The 19,941-nt window shown below is 53.3% G+C and overlaps 2 protein-coding genes across 11 annotated transcripts in view; one reads left to right on the top strand and one right to left on the bottom strand.

The window, feature by feature from the left end:
- Positions 1-774: 774 nt before the first annotated feature.
- DMAP1 (DNA methyltransferase 1 associated protein 1) lies at positions 775-9,662 on the top strand. Its single transcript, XM_059921080.1, has 10 exons — positions 775-1,168; positions 1,716-1,807; positions 2,066-2,261; positions 7,394-7,552; positions 7,680-7,847; positions 8,136-8,321; positions 8,451-8,522; positions 8,804-8,876; positions 9,016-9,311; positions 9,550-9,662. Exons 1-10 carry the CDS (start codon positions 1,064-1,066, stop codon positions 9,607-9,609), a joined length of 1,407 nt encoding a protein of 468 aa, XP_059777063.1. The 5' UTR covers positions 775-1,063; the 3' UTR covers positions 9,610-9,662.
- A 422-nt stretch (positions 9,663-10,084) lies between these two features.
- ERI3 (ERI1 exoribonuclease family member 3) overlaps positions 10,085-19,941 on the bottom strand; it is a 130,925-nt gene continuing 121,068 nt past the window's right edge. For all 10 annotated transcript variants that reach the window (XM_059921174.1, XM_059921135.1, XM_059921125.1 and 7 more), the window contains one exon: positions 10,085-10,610. In XM_059921174.1, coding sequence (XP_059777157.1) covers positions 10,528-10,610 — 83 coding nt within the window. In that variant the 3' untranslated portion in view covers positions 10,085-10,527. The remainder of the gene's footprint in view (positions 10,611-19,941) is intronic.

Here is a 19,941-nt window from a genome sequence, read left to right on the forward strand (position 1 = left end):
TGCAGAGGCTGAAGTTGGGAGCTGCTTCCCCTGTCCCTTCTGTGCTTCCTCAGGACCTCCTGTTCTAGAAATCTCTCTCTCTCCAGGGAGATCAGCAAGTTTCTTCCTTTGAGGGATACTTCTTCCAGCTGCTACCTGTTTGGGGCTGTGTTCTTGGACTTCTTTGGAACCCACACTAGTGCAGTTAGCTCCCAGACTAGTGAAGTTCCAGGAAGCTGGGCTCCAGGAAAGCCCCATGAGGCCCCGACCCCCACACACCCCCATCAGAGGAGGTGCAAGTGAGGGTCCAGACCTCACTCCATCTTGGCAGCCACCCGGGGAAGCTCTGCCTTGTCCAGTTGATCTCTTCATCTCGAACGCGTAGCACAGTATCTGGTACATACTTAGCACTTAATGAACAGGGGCAATTAATACCACTAATTTATTTAATGAAAAAAGGCACCGTGCAAATGTTTTACATGGATTATTGGCACTTCACTTATGCAGGTACCATGACAATTTCCATTTTAAAGTGAAGAAACGAGTTCAGAGAAATTAAGCGACTTCCAAGGTCACAAAGCTGTGCACTCTCTCTTCATTGCGCGACGGAGCAACGCAGAGGGAAAATGCCAGAAGGCAGGCAGCCCAGGAAACGGGCGGGCTCCTGGGAGCCAAGGAGTGCAGCATTCTCTGCGCGGTCAGTAGTTTTCACACTGGGTTACCAGCCGGCTCGGTTTCCGCTAAGCACAGACCGGAAGTGTTCCTGACGGCCACATTTCTAACGCGCACGACCGGAAGTTTCTGTTTGAGGTTTTGCGGGGATAGGGGAGTCGCTGGGCCGCAGCCCGGAGGGCTAGGTGCGGAGGCGCTGGGGCTTAGGAGACAGCTGGGGCCGTTAGGGAGACCCAGGCGGCGGGACACTGGCGGGGCCCCGACCTGACCCTGAGCCACTCTCGTCCTCGCGGCCCGCCTCTTCACCCCGCCCCCACTTGGGGCTGAAGTGGCTCCGCCCCCCGATCTGAGCCTGGTCGCTCCTCAGGCACTGACTATTGACCTCGGGGCGCTCCCCCATCTCTCGGGCGCGATGGCTACGGGCGCGGATGTGCGGGACATTCTAGAGCTCGGGGGTCCAGAGGGGGATGCAGCCTCCGGGACCATCAGCAAGAAGGACATTATCAATCCGGACAAGGTAGCAGTGGTGCCTGAGAGCGCTGGGTAGCGGTAGTGAAGTGGTGGGTAGGAGTGACAACGGAAGACGGCTCGGGGAGAGATGAGGTGCCACACTTCTTGTGAGATGGGCGGTAAAAGATGTGAAATAACGGGATAGAGGATATGTGTCACCTTGGTGAGATGGGATGGAGGAGGTGGGACCCCGTGGAAAATGGTGGGGACCAAGAGGGTGCGACATTTGTAAGACAGGACCTAGAGAGTGTGACACTTGTGGGATATTGGGGGGACATCAACTCGGTGTGACACGCTGAGAGATGCTGGAAAAGTATCTTCTGCTCTGACAGGTAGGGCTCTGAGGTACGGGTGTGGAGGGGAATGACCTGCTCAAACCCAGGTGCCCCTTGAGTGGGTTTCTGTACCTTCATAGTGTGTCATTATGTGTCACAGTGTGTATGTGTGTCATTGTACCTGTAGATGCTGGTTTGTTCAGGGATTGAGCTGGGCTAAAGAATTTTCAGGGAAGGGAGTCTAGCCTGTGGTTCCTCTCCTGTGGTTTCCCTCCCCAGAAAAAGTCCAAGAAGTCCTCTGAGACACTGACCTTCAAGAGGCCCGAGGGCATGCACCGGGAGGTCTATGCACTGCTCTACTCTGACAAGAAGCAAGTATTAGAATCCCAGATCCCCCAGGCTTTGGTCCCTGACCAACCTGCATGTCCCTAACTCCTAATTTTCCCAGCCAGTTTTCTCCCCACCTCCCTTCTCCACACAGGGCTTCTGCTTGCTTAGGATGTGGGAGCTCGGATGTCTCACTCCGGGACGTGACTTCCTTGCTCTATGGTAGATCAGCAGCCTGGGTCCAAAGGCTCTCTACGCACCTTCTGACTGTAATCTCTCACCTCCTTAAACCCTGCTGCCAGGGATGCGCCCCCACTGCTACCCAGTGACACTGGTCAAGGCTACCGGACCGTGAAGGCCAAGTTGGGCTCCAAGAAGGTGCGGCCGTGGAAGTGGATGCCATTCACCAACCCAGCCCGCAAGGATGGAGCCATGTTCTTCCACTGGCGACGGGCAGCCGAGGAGGGCAAGGACTACCCCTTCGCCAGGTTCAATAAGGTGAGCCACCACCATTGGGACGTAGGCCAAGGTTGCCCACCTACTCTGAGCCACTTGCCTGAGCACTCCAGTCTCCTAGTTGGCTCCAGAGGCCCCCTCAGGCCAGGTCATTAACAATGGTTACCCGCTCAGTCATTGGTGCAAATACCTCTGTGGGTCTTCACTGCCCATGGGATCCTGTCCTCTCCTAGACCTGCTCTGATTTTTGGTGTGTTGCCTTAGCCTTTCATTTCTCACTGTTCTTCAGAGCTGTGTCCTAGGTGCTCTACTCTTCTCTCTACTTTCTCCCTAGTGTGTCTCATTTACCCTGTGACCTCAGTTACCCTCTGTGTGCCATTAACCCCAATTCAGTATCTCCAGTCCAGAGCAGCAGTCCACATATATCCAGTCATTTGCTTACCTCTCTCCCTGAAGGCCCCACGGGTACTTCAGATCAAGTGGATACCCTTGAGCAGAACTCATAATCTTCCCTCTGTTCCCCACCCCCAAACCTGTTCCTCACATAAGTGAATGACACCACTATCCACCCAATTGCCCAAACCAGAAATTTGGGAATCATCCTTGACTTAGCTTCTCCCTTAGCTCTCATATTATTTCAGTCAACAATGGGACAAAGAAGGTAGGGGAAGACAGATAACAAACATGTAAGCAAATAAATTGGATTCTTTCAGATAGGAGCCATCAATAAAATGAAACCAGGATATGAAATGAGATAAAGAGTGAACTTGTAGGTGTAGGGGAGGCCTAATAGATAGGGTGGTCAGGGAGGGCCTCTCTGAGAAGCTGGCATTTGAGTTAGACTTCAGTGATACATCTAGTCATTGAGTCCTGCTGACTCTGTTTCTATAATAAATCACATCTGCCTGTGTTCTTCATTCTCTATACCCTAATCCAAGCTGAATTATCTCTGGTCTAGATTACTGAGGCTCAGATGGAGCAAGGCCTTAACACAGACTCACCCAGCCAGTGAGAAGCAGAGCTGGGCTGGGCTAGGATTCCCTAGGCTGTTGTTTAAGCCACTCACGATACGGCCCCACAGTCCCTGCAGCTTGGAGCAGCCTAGACTTCAAGTCTGCAAGCACTGGGGGCTTGAACCCAGGACTCCCAAGTCCTGACTTCTTTCCCCTCAGCCAGTATACCCACCTGCACCTGGACACCTCCCCCTGGATGGCTCACAGGCCTCTCAGACTCAGTACGTCCAGGTGTGACCCATCATTCTCCCCCATGCCCCCAAACTGATTTTCCTCCTTAGGCCCCTCACCACCATCCTTAGGCCCCTCAGGTCCAGTGGAGGGAGAGGCTGGAGATGTAAGACTGAGAAGGGATAACCAAGAGGTAAGAGATTTGAGGTGGGGGTGGGAAGGTTGGATGAGATAATTTGAGGTGAAGACAAAAGAGTGTTCATTTTTTTTTTTTTTTTTAAGAATTTTTTTTTTAAGGCATTGTTTACTTTGTTTATTTATTTATTTTTGGCTGCGTTGGGTCTTCGTTTCTGTGCGAGGGCTTTCTCTAGTTGTGGCAAGCGGGGGCCACTCTTCATCGCGGTGCGCGGGCCTCTCACCATCGCGGCCCCTCCCGTTGCGGGGCACAGGCTCCAGACGCGCAGGCTCAGTAATTGTGGCTCACGGGCCTAGTTGCTCCGTGGCATGTGGGATCTTCCCAGACCAGGGCTCGAACCCGTGTCCCCTGCATTGGCAGGCAGATTCTCAACCACTGCGCCACCAGGGAAGCCCAAGAGTGTTCATTTTGTATTTAGTAAATACTACTCCATGCCAAGTCAAGCCCGAGGCAGTGAGGACACAAACATGAATCAGACACAATATCCGCCCTCTAGAAACTCTCCATGTTGTTGGGGAGCTGGGGGGAGGCACAGGCAATTACAGTTTGGTGGGATACATGCCATACTGGGAGGAACTGAAGGTCATGGAAACTTCCTGGAGAAGTTAGAGCTTGAGTTGAGTTTTTTTTAATTGAAGTATAGTTGATTTACAGTGTTGTGTTACTGGTGTACAGCAAAGTGATTTAGTTATACGTGTGTGTGTGTGTGTGTGTGTTTATGTATTCTTTTTCTTACTCTTTTCCATTATAGGTTAATACAAGATATTGAATATAGTTCCCTGAGCTATACAGTAGGACCTTGTTTATCTGTTTTATATATTGTAGTTTGTATCTGCTGATCCCAAACTCCTAATTTATCCCTCTCCCCCTTCCCCTTTGGTAACCGTAAGTTTGTTTTCTATGTCTGAGTCTGTTTCTGTTTTGTAAATAAGTTCATTTGTATTATATTTTAGATTCCTCATATAAGTGATATCGTATGATATTTGTCTTTCTCTGTCTTACTTCACTTAGTATGATAATCTCTAGGTCCATCCATGTTGCTGAAAATGGCATTATTTCATTATTTTTTTATGGCTGAGTAATATTCCATTGTATATATATACCACATCTTCTTTATCCATTCATCTGTCGATGGGCATTTAGGTTGCTTCCGTGTCTTGGCTACTGTGAATAGTGTTGCTATAAACATAAGGGTGCATATATTTTTGCAAATTAGAGTTTTCTCCGGATATATGCCCAGGAGTGGGATTGCTGGGTCATATGATATTGATTTGAGTCTCAAAGTATGTTACCAGGTGATAGTAGAAAAGGAGTGCAATGACTTGTTCAGGCAGAGGGGACATCATGAGCAAAGGCATAAATGAAAAATCAGTCATATGTGTGGGATGCTGTGGGCATTTCCCTGTTGATGGAACCTAAAGTCCAAGGTAGGATATGGTGGGAGATGAGACCTGAGAGGGCAGCAAGCAGGGCTGGGTCAGGCAGGGCTTGGCAGCCAGGCTCAGGAATTTGGGCTTTGCTCTGATGTCTTTAGGGAGCCACTGGCAAATTTTAAGTAGAGAGGTGTCGGGATCAGATTTGAGTTTTAGAAAGATCGTGGTAACTGGGTGGAGAATGAAGTTGAAGTAAAGGGAACTAACAATCTTCCCTCCAATACTGCTCTTTCCTGGGGTCCCGCTTTCAGTCTGTGGCTCCCCAGCCGCTTTCTTGCTCAAGCCAGAAACATAGGAGTTACCTATGACAGCATCTTCTCTCACTCCCACAGCCAGTTGTCACGTCCTATGGTGTTTAATCTAAAGCTTCTCAAGTCCGTGCCCTTTTCTCTGCCTTCCACTGGTGCTGCTTTATTTCAGGCCTCTTCACTTCCCACCTGGATTATTTCATAAACCTGCCAGCTGGTCTCCCAGGCTCATGTTTCACCCCCTGTCTTCACTGTTGCCAGGGTGGTCTTTGTAGAAGAGAATCATGACCATCTCACTCCTCTCTTTAAAACTAACCTTATTGACTCCCATCACCCACAGGATGAATTCCAGACTCCTTAGCAGTCACACAAGGCTTGCAGCAGCTTGCCTCTGTCAACTCTCCAGGCTCTCTTCAGGCCTCTCCCTATCTCGCCCTTTTCTTGTTTCCCTTAGTGTCCCTGACTGCCAAGCCTGCACACATTAGGCCATTTCTCTCTCATCGCTGTTTATGTGGCCCCCCTGCTTAGGAGTCTCTCCAGCACCTTCCCTCACTGGTTCAGTTCTACTTAACCTTAAGACTGAACCAGGCTCCATTTACCTCTTCCCTGACAACCCTTGTCCCAGGCTGCATCACGTGTCACTCATTACACCCTAGGCATACCTTTGTCATCAAATTCGCTGCACTTTACTAAATTTTCAGCTGGACTGTGAGCTCTGAGAAGGCAAGGCCCCTGTCTGTCTTATTCAGCATTGTGTCCCCAGCATAGGGCTAGCAGGCCCATGATAAATATTTGTTGAATGAATGACCATCTCCCTTGCTTGACGGTGAACTTCTTTTTATTTTAAGTAGCAGTGTTCAGAGAGGTCACATCTTGGCTGCAGATGGAGAATTGCTTGGAAGAGGATTAAATGGAGGCAGAGAGGCCAGTGGGGAGGCTGTTTCTCTATCCAGGCAAGGGGTAGTGGTGGTCTGGACAGGGTTGTGGCAGAGGAGATACAGAATTGGGAGGTAAAGTCCACACATGTGGGAAAGGGGAGGGGTCAAGGGTAAAGGTAGGATTTAAAGATGCCTGCTAGGTTTCCGCTTGGGTGATGGTTACATTGACTAAGATCCGGACTGGGGGAGATAGGAGTTTGAGGGAGGGCGATGAGCTCAGTACTGAACATATTAGGATTTGTTTGTTTTTTTTTAAAATTGAGGTATAATTATTATATATCATACATATATTAGCTTCAGGTTACAACATAATGATCCAGTATTTGTACATATTGTGAAATGACCACCACAGTAAGCCTAGTTAACACGTATCACCTGAACATATTCAGTTTGAGATGTATACAGAATCTCCAGTAGGAGATGTCCAAGAGGCAGCTGGACATAAGGGTTTTGAGAGCAGGTTCAGAGCCAATGTGGTCTTTGATGGAGAAACTTCCCTGGTCCAGCCTAGCATTGTCTCTTTCCTGGGGTCTCTGACTGATAGACGCAGCTGGTGGTGGTGCTGTTTGTCCCTGAGGGAGGTCTGGGGGACGGGACATGGGGGAGGGGAGCCAGGGGCCTGGGTGTTGGGGTCGGGGGTGTATACTGCGAGTAGGATTCAGGTGCCTTTTCCTTAGAGATGTGACCTTGGCCAGCTCTGGGGGAGCTGCAAGTCTCACTGTCACCACTGGGTGGCAGGAGTGCTTCAGACAAGTGTGCCATGACTAGGGCTCCTGGGCCTTTCTCCAGAATTTAGCCATCTGCCTTACTCCAAAGTTGACCTTTGGACTCCACAGAAGCACTTACACCTGGGCCCCTCACCTTAACCATCGGGTCAGGAGCATGTGTCCTGCTACCGAGGCTCTGGAGCCAAAGGCATGATGAAGTTGGTCCTGGAGTGGATTCAGAGGCAGGCGACAGTCCTAGAGCCTGCCAGGGCCTTTGGTCAAGCAGAGAGTTTCTTTTCTTGCTCTGGAAACATCATCTCCAGGTGCCCTGTGTAGGGTCCCAGGCAGAGGATTTGCTTTTGTCCAGCCCAGGGATTGACAATAAACAGGAGGGTCTGTGGTCACGCTGCTGGAACCTGCGGGACGTGCCGTGACGTGGGCGTGCCCCCTGTCCCTCCGTGCTTGTAGACGGTGCAGGTGCCCGTGTATTCAGAGCAGGAGTACCAGCTCTATCTTCATGACGACGCTTGGACAAAGGCAGAAACCGACCACCTCTTTGACCTTAGCCGCCGCTTTGACCTACGTTTTGTTGTTATCCACGACCGGTATGACCACCAGCAGTTCAAGGTGAGCTGGTATGGTGCATTTGCATGTGGGCCCAACCCCCGGGCATGTCAGGCCCACTACCTTCATGATCTCCTTTCCACATGCCTCTGAGTGTTCATCCTCCCTCTCTCTGTATCTTTATCCTCAGAAGCGTTCTGTGGAGGACTTGAAGGAGCGCTACTACCACATCTGTGCCAAGCTTGCCAACGTGCGGGCCGTGCCAGGCACAGACCTCAAGATACCAGTGTTTGATGCTGGGCACGAGCGACGGCGGAAGGAACAGCTGGAGCGTCTCTATAACCGGACCCCAGAGCAGGTCAGCCCGAATCCCACAAACTCTGCTCCATGCTGTGAAACCCCTTGACCGTTGCCTCCCTCCTCCATACCCTCAACTCCCTCACCCCAGCTCCCCTTCTTCCCCATCTTCCCGCCCCCATCCAGTCCCGCCTCTCACCGGCCATCCTCCCTGCTCTGTAGCCCTCACCGCCCTCACGATCCCCTGCTGCTCAGGTTCCCTCACAGACAGCCCGGCACCCCTCCGTCTCCCCGTCTCCTCTCACCGCCCCATGACCCTCACAGGCGTCTCAGCGTCTCTCTTTCCCAGGTGGCGGAGGAGGAGTACCTGCTGCAGGAGCTGCGCAAGATCGAGGCCCGGAAGAAGGAGCGGGAGAAGCGCAGCCAGGACCTGCAGAAGCTGATAACGGCGGCGGACACCACTGCCGAGCAGCGGCGCACGGAACGCAAGGCCCCCAAGAAGAAGCTCCCCCAGAAAAAGGAGGCTGAGAAGCCGGTGTGGAGACCAAGTCAGCCCAGCTCAGGGTGGAGGGCTCGGAGAGCACGCGGAACCGGCAGGGGGCTGGGACTAACACTGGGCCCTCTCCCCGTGACACCCTGGTCTCTGTAACTCCTTCTCCCCCAGGCCGTTCCCGAGACTGCAGGCATCAAGTTCCCAGACTTCAAGTCCGCAGGCGTCACGCTGCGGAGCCAGCGGGTACGTGAGTCACCTCCTTCACTGTGTCTGGGCCCTGGGCTCTGCGGCCTGAATGCTGGAGGCCATGGGGCCGGAGCAGGTGGAGGCGGACGTACCGGGATCTCAGGGATGGCAGGCTGAGCTCACAGCTTTCACTCTATTCCGCTTACTGGCTGTTTCCTTCTGTGACCCAGAGCTGCCTCTAGGGGTTAACTTCTCTTCCACTCCCCCCACTGCTTTTAGTCTCCTTCATTCTAAACTGCTTGTGGGGGGAGAGGGCTTAGCTGCCTGGGTCATTGCAGATGAAGCTGCCAAGCTCTGTGGGACAGAAGAAGATCAAGGCCTTGGAACAGATGCTGCTGGAGCTGGGTGTGGGTGAGTGCGGGGGCCAGCCCCTCAGGACGTCCCCACCGAGGCTGCGGATGAAGGCCGGGCGGTGGGGGGGCAGTTCCGGCTGCCGGCCTCCCACCGCACCCCAGCTCTGGCCCTGTGCCTTCCACCCACCTGCCCACAGAGCTGAGCCCGACGCCCACGGAGGAGCTGGTGCACATGTTCAACGAGCTGCGGAGTGACCTGGTGCTGCTCTACGAGCTCAAGCAGGCATGCGCCAACTGCGAGTACGAGCTGCAGATGCTGCGGCACCGGCACGAGGCGCTGGCCCGGGCCGGTGTGCTGGGGGGCCCCACCACACCGGCATCGGGCCCGGCCCCGGCCCCGGCGGAGCCGGCGGTGCCTGAACCCGGTCTCGGCCCGGACCCCAGCAAGGACGCCATCATTGACGTGGTGGGCGCACCCCTCACGCCCAATTCGGTAAGAGGCCAGGAGAGCGCGAGCTGGCCCTGCTAGTGAGCACACGCAGGTGCGTACGCAGGCCCCACCCCCTCTAGTGCCTGCAACAGGAGTCGTCACTCTGAGGGGTTCTGAGAATGAGGGAGTGGGTGGTCGGTCAGGGGGCATCACCTTCCTGACTCAGAGCGTGAAACATGTGCACCCAGCCTGAATCTGGCCCTGGGGGCCATTGACCTCAGCACCTTCTGTGTCTCCTCAGAGGAAGCGACGGGAATCGGCCTCCAGCTCCTCTTCTGTGAAGAAAGCCAAGAAGCCGTGAGGGGCCACACGGGGCGTGGGATGGTGCTGTGTAAATAGAGCTGCTGAGTTGGACTGGGCTGCTTCCTTTTCCTTCCCACCACTTCTCATGCCCCTGGCTGGGAGGGTGGGCAGGAGGGGGGTCACCATAGCCACTCCATGGGGATGGCGCTGGGGCTTGCCTGCACTGAGGCCCTTAGCAGCCCTTTAACCACTGACCAGCTTTGCCCAAACACCTGTATCTGGGAACACCCGTGGTTCTGCACTCAGGTTGGTTCACACACAGCAATGACCGTAGATACCGGCTGCTTGGAACACAGCCTTGTGCTCAGACAGTCCCCAGGGCCCTGTGCATATTCGCTGTGGGTCCCCTAGGTGCTCCAGAGACTGCCAGCTCTACTGGTGGCCTTGAGCACAGGGCAGCCTGGCATATGCTCTAACCCCTGCACATCCAGTGTCAGGCACGGCACTGCCTGGTCCACACACACACCCAGGGCCTCGTTTCCCCGACTTTATTCAGTGGCACGTTCACAGCGGGGATGGGGGTAGACACAAGGTGGGGCCTGATCTGTCCTGGAGCCCTGGGGGCACCACACACCATGCACTACAGATGGGAGGGGGCACAGGGGGGCTTGGTGGCCCCAGCAAGAAGCCTGTACTGGGAGGAGACAGTGAGGAGGAGGTCCCCCAGCCCAGGCCCACAATGGGAGGGCCTGATACTGGGCTGAGGTTGAGGGGAGGGGGTAGGGGGCACAAAGTGTCTGTTCCAGAGGAGCCAAGTGGCCAAGCCTTACCCAGGACACAAGCCCACAGGGCGGGCTGGGGGACACTCTGGACGTAGAGCTGTGCCACTCTCCCTTTGCCCCTCTGGTGAGGGAGAGGAGGGTTTTGGGCTGGGCCAAGCAGCTACCCTGTCCTGCCCCATCCCATCCTCGGCCAGTCAGAACGGCTTTGACGTCTGCTTGAAGATGAAGCCTCGGTATGCGAGTGTCTTCATGATGTTGGCAATGTTCTTGCAGTCATCTAAAAAGAGGAAGAGAAGACATTTAGATGGGCCCCAGAGCCTTCCCCTGTGGGCCCAGAGGTACACAGGTGGGGGTGGGAGGCAGGTTCAGATTCAGGAGCCATAGGCTCTAAACCGGTGGGTCCTATCCCCAGGTGGCAGCAACTCCAGCTTCAGGTTGGGCCGGGTGATGCTGGGCCAGCAAGAAGCCTGGTCTCAATGCTTCTGAGTTCCATAATTCATGCTGGAAATTGGCCAGCGTGTCCCTCCCTGGCCCCAGCGGTGATGTATGGGCACCGTCGCAGTAAGAAAAAGGCACAGTAAATGTGTAATTTCTCCCTTGACGGCCCCCGGCCGCTGGGCGATCCTTCTTTTTGCCGCGGCGTGGGGACGGCCCGTCCGCCACACTCCGTCTTCCCGCCACCCGTCTTGATGTCTCCATTTCATTACTGTGCGGCCATTCATCACGCCCACGGCCAGGGTGACTTTGCCGGCACTTGCATGTGTGTGGGAGATGTGGCCCAGGCCATAATCACTGGTGACAAGGCACAAGCCTCGGCACTTCCAGGCCAGGGTCCCAGGCTCACGTGCTCCAGCAGCTACCGCCTGGGCGCCTGCTCCTGTGCAGCCCAGGCCAGTGGAGAGGGGCCAGGTCTGTGGTCCTCTTAACACCCTGGCCGGCAGCCTTCTACCAGACACGCCTGTGTAGCTCAGCCCAAGCCCTGCCTCTCCCACCCCGGCAGGCTTCAGCCCTGTCTCTGGCCATATCTCAGATTAAAGACATCTGCGCCTGCCAGACCCTGTCACAGCAGTATTGACTGCCGTGAGAAACTCCATGGTGAAAACTGTCCTACACCCAGGTGGCCACAGGAACAGGTACTCCTGGAGCCTCAGTATCATGGTCATGGGCCCCGACTCCCTCACCTGCCTCTTCTTCCATCCCCCTCCCACCTCCCATAGGTGCTCTGCTCCTGTGCCATAACCAGGACCTCAGCTGCCACCGCCCTCGTGGGGTCGATGCCGTGGTGGCAGAAGTATCGTTCGTCGATGTCATAATCAGGTGTGGCGGTGGTAAGGTCAAGGTGGGGTCAGGAGGCCCCTGCGTCTGTCAAGGACCAACCCCTTGTGCTGAGCTCCCAGCCTGCCCTTGCCAGGACCTTAGACCAGGAAAGGGGACCCACCAGAGCTAGAAAAAGACTGTGGGGTGGGAGGAGTCTGGTCAGGCCAGGCCCTGTTATCATCAGCCAGACACCAGCTCTGCAGACCCGGCGCACGGCAGACGAGCTCTCTGGGTCAGGTCAGACAAGTCACACGGGGTCCTGTCTCTCAGCTCTATATGAATGTAGCTACGGTGGATGTGGGCATGGACAGGTGACCCAGGACCCAGGCACAGGGACACCTTGTTCCTCTAGGCGCTTGGGAAGCCATGAAGGCTGGTCTGAGGCGGAACAGTGAGAAGACAGATGGGTGGGTAGTGGCGGCCATGGCAACTCCAGACATGACCCATCCCCATGGTTTATGGGCCGGACACGCGCCCCGCTCAGCTGAGGCCCCGTCATTTGTCTCCCTTAGTGTGTACGCCTGTGCTGTGGGGGTAGAGGGTGGAGGGAGGGGGCTGTGACGGGAGGAGCTAGGCAGTCAACAGGAAGGGGAATGGGGCAGGAATGGCTGTGCAGGAGGGGTGGGCCCCAGGAGTGGGGAGGGTTTATGACAGGGTCCAGGGGCTGTCACGGCACCATTGAAAGGGCTACGATAGGTGATTTTCTTCCCAAATAAATCTGGCCTTGTCAGGGCCCCTCCGATCCTTGCTGTCTCCGGCACTCTGGGGACCGTGGCCGCTGTGCATATTAAGGATAAGTCCCCTCGTTATCTGCAATTACCCAGCGGCCACACACCTCATTTCTTCCAGCAGAAAAGAAAATTAGTTTTCTATTGACTTCATCTGGCTCCTCCCTCATTGCTGGACAAATTGCTCAATCTACCTCCCCTGGCCCAAGTGAATGTGCCCAGCTCCTCCCCCCAGGCCACCAGCCATCCAGTGGGGGAGCACTGACTTCCCACCTGTGCCTCGTCTGGAGCTGGGCAAAGGTCCATGTGCCCCAGTCTCGCCCCTGACCTCTCCCCACTCTACACACCAGATGGCTTCATCCACATCCTGGGCTTCTGAAAATTGCTGTCTCCAGTCTGGGCCTCTCTCCTGAGCTCCAGACCACAGATCCAAACGCCTCTGGAACACCTCTTCCTAGGTATCTATACAAACTCAAAACATCCAGCAGTGAACTAATTTTCTCCCCCAAGCTCCTTCTCTCCCCTGTGTTCTCCATCCCAGTGAATGGCACTCCCAAATGTCCCAGAAGAAACCTGATTCAAGCTTGACATCCTGCCTTCCCCCCAAATCCAATCAAGCGTGAGCTGCAGGCTTTATCTTCTTCTCTGTCTCATCATCTACTTCCCTTCATTCTGGCACCACTTCCCAGTCCAGACCCCATCATCTCCTGCTCTTACAACAGCAGCTGGTCCTCTTTCTTTTCCCTTTTATCCATTCTCTTACAGCCAAAGTGATCTTTCTCACACAAATCTGATCACATTCTTTTCTCTTTAAATCCCTTCAGTGGCTCCCCTGCCCTCACTTTCAAGTCTACACACTCCTTATTATGACTTCAAGTTAAAGGCCCTGCAAAAACAGATCCCTGCTATCTCTGGTCTCACCCCCGTCACTCTCTACCCCCAACGCCCGGATTCCAACCTCAAGGAACCACTTATGTTTTCTGAAAATGACAAAGTGGGTTTCGGAGTCAGACCTGTTTGTAGTCTTAACTTCGCCCACTGGCTGTGTGCCCTGCGGCAAGTGCCGAGTTTCTCCAAACTTCAGGTTCACTAGGGGTGACAACAGATACTACCTCAGTGTTACTGGGAGGACTGAACAGTGATACACCCACATGTCTGCACATGCTGTATGTTTGGAATACCTCCTCTCTTCTTGAAGGGAAGGCAAGGATGCTAGTTTTCTGGATGACCCAATGGTGAGAAGGTGTATACTGTACAATCTGTGGCACAGATGACACAGGGGCCAGCACACTTGGTGAAACCACTTGTCACTCGCACCACAAACTCTGACTACTGACCCTGTCCACTGGGGATTCTGGAGTCTTAACTTGTTGCAACTGGTCCACCACAATGAAGAGAGACCCAGACTGGGGAAGACAGCCCTGAAAGCCGACCTAAGAGTCAGTGCAACCCACTGATCAGCACAGAGACAAATCTGGGCTTTTAATAGACCATAAGTTCAGAGAGAGCACCGGGTGAGCCTCCCAGAAAGTCCTCTGCTCGAAGCTCTGGGGCCTCCTGGGTCAGCAGCCCCACCTTGTGGCACGTCATTGAGCTACTGAGGCCAGCCTGAGGCTGTTCTGGGGTCGGGGGCAGGGAGCCTTGTGCCCACAATGGAGGCCTCCAAGAGTAGGTCTTCCTCACCTCCAAATTCTAGAAGACTAACCTGTTTTTATGTTCCTGCAGGAACATCAACTTGTGACAAGACTGCCCTCTTCTTTTGGGGGGCATTAATATTCCTAATGTTGGAATTAATTCTTAATGTTTTTATGTTGCCAAGGCTGTAATGGAGGGGTCGGCTGCATAAACCCCTCAGAGAGGTGAGTGGGGCCAGCACCTAACAAAGGATGAGCTTGCTGGCTGGCTCCAAGGGTAGTCAAATATCTGCTTGGCAAAATAGCTGCTAGTGGAAGGGTGGCTCAGATCGCTTAGGACAGCCAGTGAGAACACACACAGGGCAACCACCTGAGGCTGACACGCTCCAGTTGGCTGCACTTGTCTGGGAATTGAACGGTAGAGGACGGGATGCAGAGCCTGGGCCAGGGCCACCCTCAGGAGGGAACGGACCCAAGGAAGCTCTTGGAAGGCCGTCTATTCATGCACTCATTCATTCAGCAAATACACACTGACACCTTCTGTGTGCCGGCTGCGCAGGGCCATGCTGGGCCACAGGGCTGCAGACTCTGCAGCTCCCTGCCCTTGAGGAGCTCAGAGACTGCATCTATAAGTGGTGCAGTGTGAACAGTGCTATGAGAGAAGGAGGCACAAAAAAGGGCACTTTGTTCAGTCCAAGGATCAGGAAAGGGTTCCTGGGAGGACGAAGTTAAACATGCAGAGAGGGCCGGCCAGCAAGTTGGGGTTGAGGTGGGGAGGAGTTCTCAGCATACGGAACAGCACAGGCACATTTCTGGAGGGGAAATGTGGCGTGTCCCCCACAAATTTAAGTTGAGCAGGTTGGGGATGATGAAGAATAAGAGGCAGGGGAGCGGCGAGACGAAGGCGGCGAGGTCAGCAGTGGCCGCCTAGAACAAACCCTGCAGAGCCCCGAATGCCAGACTAAGGAGCTTATAATTTCATTGTTCTGGGAATGATGGGGAGACTCACATGGTTGAGGAGGAGCATGACAGGACCCGATTTGTGTTTCAGAATTATCTTTCAAGGATTAGAGGTATTAACGCGGAAGGCAGAGACAGCAACTAGCAGACTCTACTATGTATTTCTGGTCCAGGCCAGAAATGGTGGCCCAGAACTAGGCCAGTGGCGGTGGAAATGGAGGTGGAGATATACTGGTGATGTGGAGAAGCAGACGGAGGCAAGAGATTTTTAGGAAATAGAATGAGCAAGACTTAATGAGGGGGCTGGGAGGGCTGGAGGAGGGACGCGTCTAGGATCTGAGTGCCACTCACTGAGATGAGGCAAACCAGAGAAGGTGCAGGTTTGGGGCAGTGATGAACGTACCTTCGGATGTATTAAGTCTTGAGATTTCTATGAGACACCTAAACTTATCAGGCATTTCTTTTACGGCTTCTGGGCTATATATCTTGCTTAAACAGGCCTTCTCTATCCCAGTGTTATTAGAAAACTATCATGTATTTTCTTTGAATACTTTTTCTATTTAACGTTTTAATCTGTCTGGAATTTACTTTTGTATGTGGTGAGAAGTAGAAGATCTAACTTTATTTTTCCCCTAGTGGATAGCCAGTTGTCCTGTCACCATTGATCAAACTGTCCACACCTGCCCCATGCTTTTGAAACGATGCCTCTATCTTATATACCATCCCCACACATGGATCTGTCGGAGACAGGAAAGAGAATGAACGTGAAATGATCAAAGAAGCAAACCAGATTGAGAGGACACCTGGAGCAGCAGGGTGACAAGCCGCTGACCTTACAGGGCTGTGAGGCAATGTGGCCTAAAGGAAGACATAGACACAACCTGAGGCCTCCTGCCTAAAAAGCTCAGCCTGGCAACACACCTTATGAGTGATCTCCAGGTGCTGGTGAGGAACGGGGCTGGAGCCCACGGAGCAAAGATGGGTGGAGAGAACAGCACAAGGAGCAGGAACCATGACAAGGAAAAGAGAGCAAGAACCTGGCGCATGTCGACATTCTAGAACCTCATCTTGTTTCTACCTCTTTCTGTCTGTCTGTTAGGACACCTTGGCAGCAGTGTGCCTGAGTGCAAAGTGTCAGTGGGCCTGCCGGATCAAATACGTCCCCAGCCCCACATGGGACACACTTATACTAAAAAGATTATTTGCTGTTTATCTGTTTAAATTCTAATTTAACTGATGTTCCTATGTTTTTATTGCTAAATCGGCAACTCGGTGCTGGGGGCCCGCATCTCAAGCCATGGCTGGGTGCAATTCAGGGCACAACAGCAAATAGGAACTCAGAAGAAAGGAAGCCAAGGCAGGGAATTTAGGACTAAACCAGCAGAGGGCCCCTGTATATCCTTAGATTCTGGGTTCGAATCCAACCTCCATCACTTAGTAACTGTGTGAACTTGAGCAAATTACTGTACTTTATTTAACCTCTGTTTTTGGATTCTTCTTCTCTAAAATGGGAATAATAATGATAATTATAGCAACTACTTCCCTCAAAGGGTTGTTAAAAAGATGAAATGAGTTTTTATTTGTGAAGTGCTTAAAACAGTGGCTGGGTTAGTTATTATTAGTAGTATTGGTGTCGTTATTCCAATAATATCCAATAATAATATTGTTATTCCAACAGAAATACCTTGATATCCCCCAACCCCTGCTCCTTGTCCCAGATATGACCCACAGAGTCCCCTGGGCCCCCAGACAGGGTGACCTTGGCCCACCCGACACACCCTCCAGACATAGATTCCCTTCTCCCCACCGACACGGCTCCCACGGCTCCTTCCCCCTCCCCCCAGGTGGGGCCGTTATAGCCTCAACTCCAAAGTGACCCCTTCTTCCAGCCCCTCCCCGCATCCCCCCTCCACCCCACCGAGGTGCCTGGAGGTGCCACAGGGCTGATGGTGAAGGATGACGGTGGTTCCACAATAAGGGGAAAAGGCAATTTCATCTTGATTAGCAGGCGATTTCTCTCTCCGTAATAAGCGCGCTCCAAATAATTAGCGTGTTTTACGTAATAATGAAATTACAGAAATGCAGTCCACTTATTCAAACAACTCACCATTACCATATTTTTAAATATTAGACTTAATTAGAGTTTATCACTTCGGAGAAGTATGTGGACCGAAGATGTTTTTAAAAAAATCCTCATAAAGTGTTTATTAAGCGCTGGTAAAGCTGGGATAATGATGTGTTTGGAAATTAAGGCAATCAAACACTTACCGCCGCTTCTGGAGGCCGGGCATGGAAATGAGGCCATTACACGCCCATTACCCGCCAGCTCACAGCCACTTGGGGGGCGGGGAGAGGATGCGCCTGGCCGAGAGGGCACAGTGCCCAGAAACACCTGTGCCAACAGCCCACAACAGCCTGACCAGTAAGCACAGCATCACTTACAGGACATCTGGCCACCAGGAGCCCAACTCAAACCTGGCCAGGCAAATGACTGGACAGGTCCCAAATGCCAAAGAAGACACCCAAGACTAACCCAGGTCCAGACTCCCAGGACTGGCAGGACATATCAACTTCATTTAAACCCCAGCGCAGAGTGGGGACAGGAGCCAGACTGGGCAGCCAGAGAGGACAATGAGAAGAGGCGGAGGCTGAGGAAGCTACAGACCCGAGTGTCCACTCCCAATTCTGGGCCACACAGGAAGGGGCAGCTAGAGTGGTGGAGAAGGGTCTAAGAGGAAGCTGGGGAACTGAGCTGGGAGCCAAAGATGCAGAGGAGCCAGGGGCCAGGCTCAGGAACACACCTGGGGACAGACTCGGATTGGGGAAAGTAGGCAAGAAGGGTGGCGGGAGAGGGGCTGGTGGCTCCAGGCCCCATTTATCCCGGTGAATAACTAATTCCAGAATTTATAGTGCTGGGTTTTTGTTCTGTGGCCATTTATATCTGCGAGGGGAGGAAATGAAGAGGCAGCGCGGATGCCACATCTTTCTGTGTTATTGCTTGTCTGCCATTTGCAAATCATTATTAATTGCGGGCCCTGGTGGCGGGCTGGGCGGGGGCCGGGCTGGGTACATCCACATAGCTCTTCATCAAGGACCCCAGCCGCTGCCCCAGAGAGCCAATTACCCCGCCCTGATTGGGATCAGATAAAGAGGGAATTTTTACAAATTAGGGAATAAATAGAATTTCCACACAGGGCGCGGGCAGGACCTGAGAGGCTGTAATGAAAAACCATCCGTCACCATCAGCGCGGGCTGGGCACATAGCCGCGGCACTCCCTCCCTTTGTGGGCCCACCCTCATGCTCAGGGGCCTGGACGTACAGGTCTAAGGACACCCCAACCCCTCCAAGGCCTGGAAGCAGGGAGAGGAGTTCCCAGTGGGGCGCGTGTATGCCCTCTGGGCCCCAGCTCTGACACTGTCCCTAGTGCCTCTCCCTCAGGGTCTTGACAAGGAGGAGACTGAGGCAGTCCTGAGGACGACCAGAGTTGGGGACCACGGGGCAAAGACCACATCCACGCCCCTCCAGCTATGGCAGCCCTAGGGCAGAGCCCCGGCCCGTGGACCACTCACTCTGGGTTCCCATTAGCGCTCCTCCCCTTGGATCATTAAATATGTATATCTTATTACACGCCTTGTTAGAGTATCGAGCTCTATTGACTGATGATAAATCCTGAGCCTCATCCTGGCCATAAATTTATCTGGAGATGATGAAGACTCAATAATCTAGTCAGGCAGATAATATCATCGGGCCTTAAAAAAGATCATTACATTATATGTCAGAATTAAAAGTGAAATACGCCGTAGTAACAGGGCGGCTGCTCTGGCCATTACAACGGGTGCCCGCCTCCCCCAACTCGTCCCCAGCCAAGGCCCCATCCAGGTAGAGGGGCCAAGAGCCTTGCCCTTCTTTTGGCTCTGGACGCCACAGATAAAAGTGCCTGATAATCTAAGGCAAAGTGAACGGGACCTGGACTGGGAGGGGAGAGGGGAGAGGGGAGAGGGGAAGAGGTGGCTACTGAGAACAGCTGAGCACCTCTGCCGTACTTGGCAGACACTTCTGCCCCAACCGAGCTCCCACCTGACCCTGTCCCTAGGGGTCTCCTGTGGGACTGTCTTCTGGGGGTCCTTGAGTGGCTCCAACAGGAAGGTGACAGGGCTTCACACCCTTCCAGAGTGGCCTGACCAATCAGGGCAGATTCTTTCCAAAATGGAGACACAGGGATAGGGAGAGGTTAGGCTACTTGTGTGTATGCCCCAGGCACCTATGACCTGGCCCCAGACCCATGTGCCAGCAGCATATCTGAGGCCTTTCCTGTGAGCATGTGCTATCAATCCAGACCACGGCCACCTCCTTCCCGAGAGGCTGTCACAGCCTCTACATCCTGTCCTTTGAGAAACTTGCCGCCAGCCTCTTGTTCTTTGACCTCAGCACTAACAACCGTCTCCGTTATATCTTATTTTCACCCATTTCCACAGTCACACCCTCCACCTTGTTAACATCCTCACTGTGCTACCTTTGAAATGTTAAATTCAAATATTCCCAGTTATTGACGATAATATGCTTTTTCTTTCCTCTCACTGGAACCTCGAAACCGTTTACATCCCTAGTATCTCCAGATACATCCCCCTCCTGTGTTCACCTTTTTCCCCGTCCACTTTTGACTGCTTACCCAACAGCCACTCCCCTTCTGCGAAGCTGGCAGAGCCCGCTCCTCCCTCCCTGACCCAGAGAAACCTCCGTGGTCTGAGCCATTTGTGCGGATCCTACCCCCTTGCCAGCCATGGGTTTAGGAGGGGCCAAGTGTTCTGGCTACTGGGATATGATGGTAAGTTTGCTCAAAGACCTTCAAGGAAAATTTCTTCACTCTTACGAAGAGAACCATGAGGGGAAAATAGTCCTGTATATTCTGCTGGATGTTTTCACGTCTGCACATAATGTCTGGGACTGCAGAAGCCATATTCCAACCTT

Source organism: Balaenoptera ricei, chromosome 1 (genome assembly GCF_028023285.1).
Source record: "Balaenoptera ricei isolate mBalRic1 chromosome 1, mBalRic1.hap2, whole genome shotgun sequence".
Classification (NCBI taxonomy): domain Eukaryota; kingdom Metazoa; phylum Chordata; class Mammalia; order Artiodactyla; family Balaenopteridae; genus Balaenoptera; species Balaenoptera ricei.

Bases quoted from the DNA above. Each gene is read 5' to 3' on its own strand.
- DMAP1 (XM_059921080.1), top strand. From the start codon at position 1,064: ATGGCTACGGGCGCGGATGTGCGGGACATTCTAGAGCTCGGGGGTCCA. The intron at 1,808-2,065 runs GCAAGTATTAGA...CCCTGCTGCCAG, and splicing joins CTGCTCTACTCTGACAAGAA to GGATGCGCCCCCACTGCTAC. The intron at 7,848-8,135 runs GTCAGCCCGAAT...TCTCTTTCCCAG, and splicing joins ATAACCGGACCCCAGAGCAG to GTGGCGGAGGAGGAGTACCT.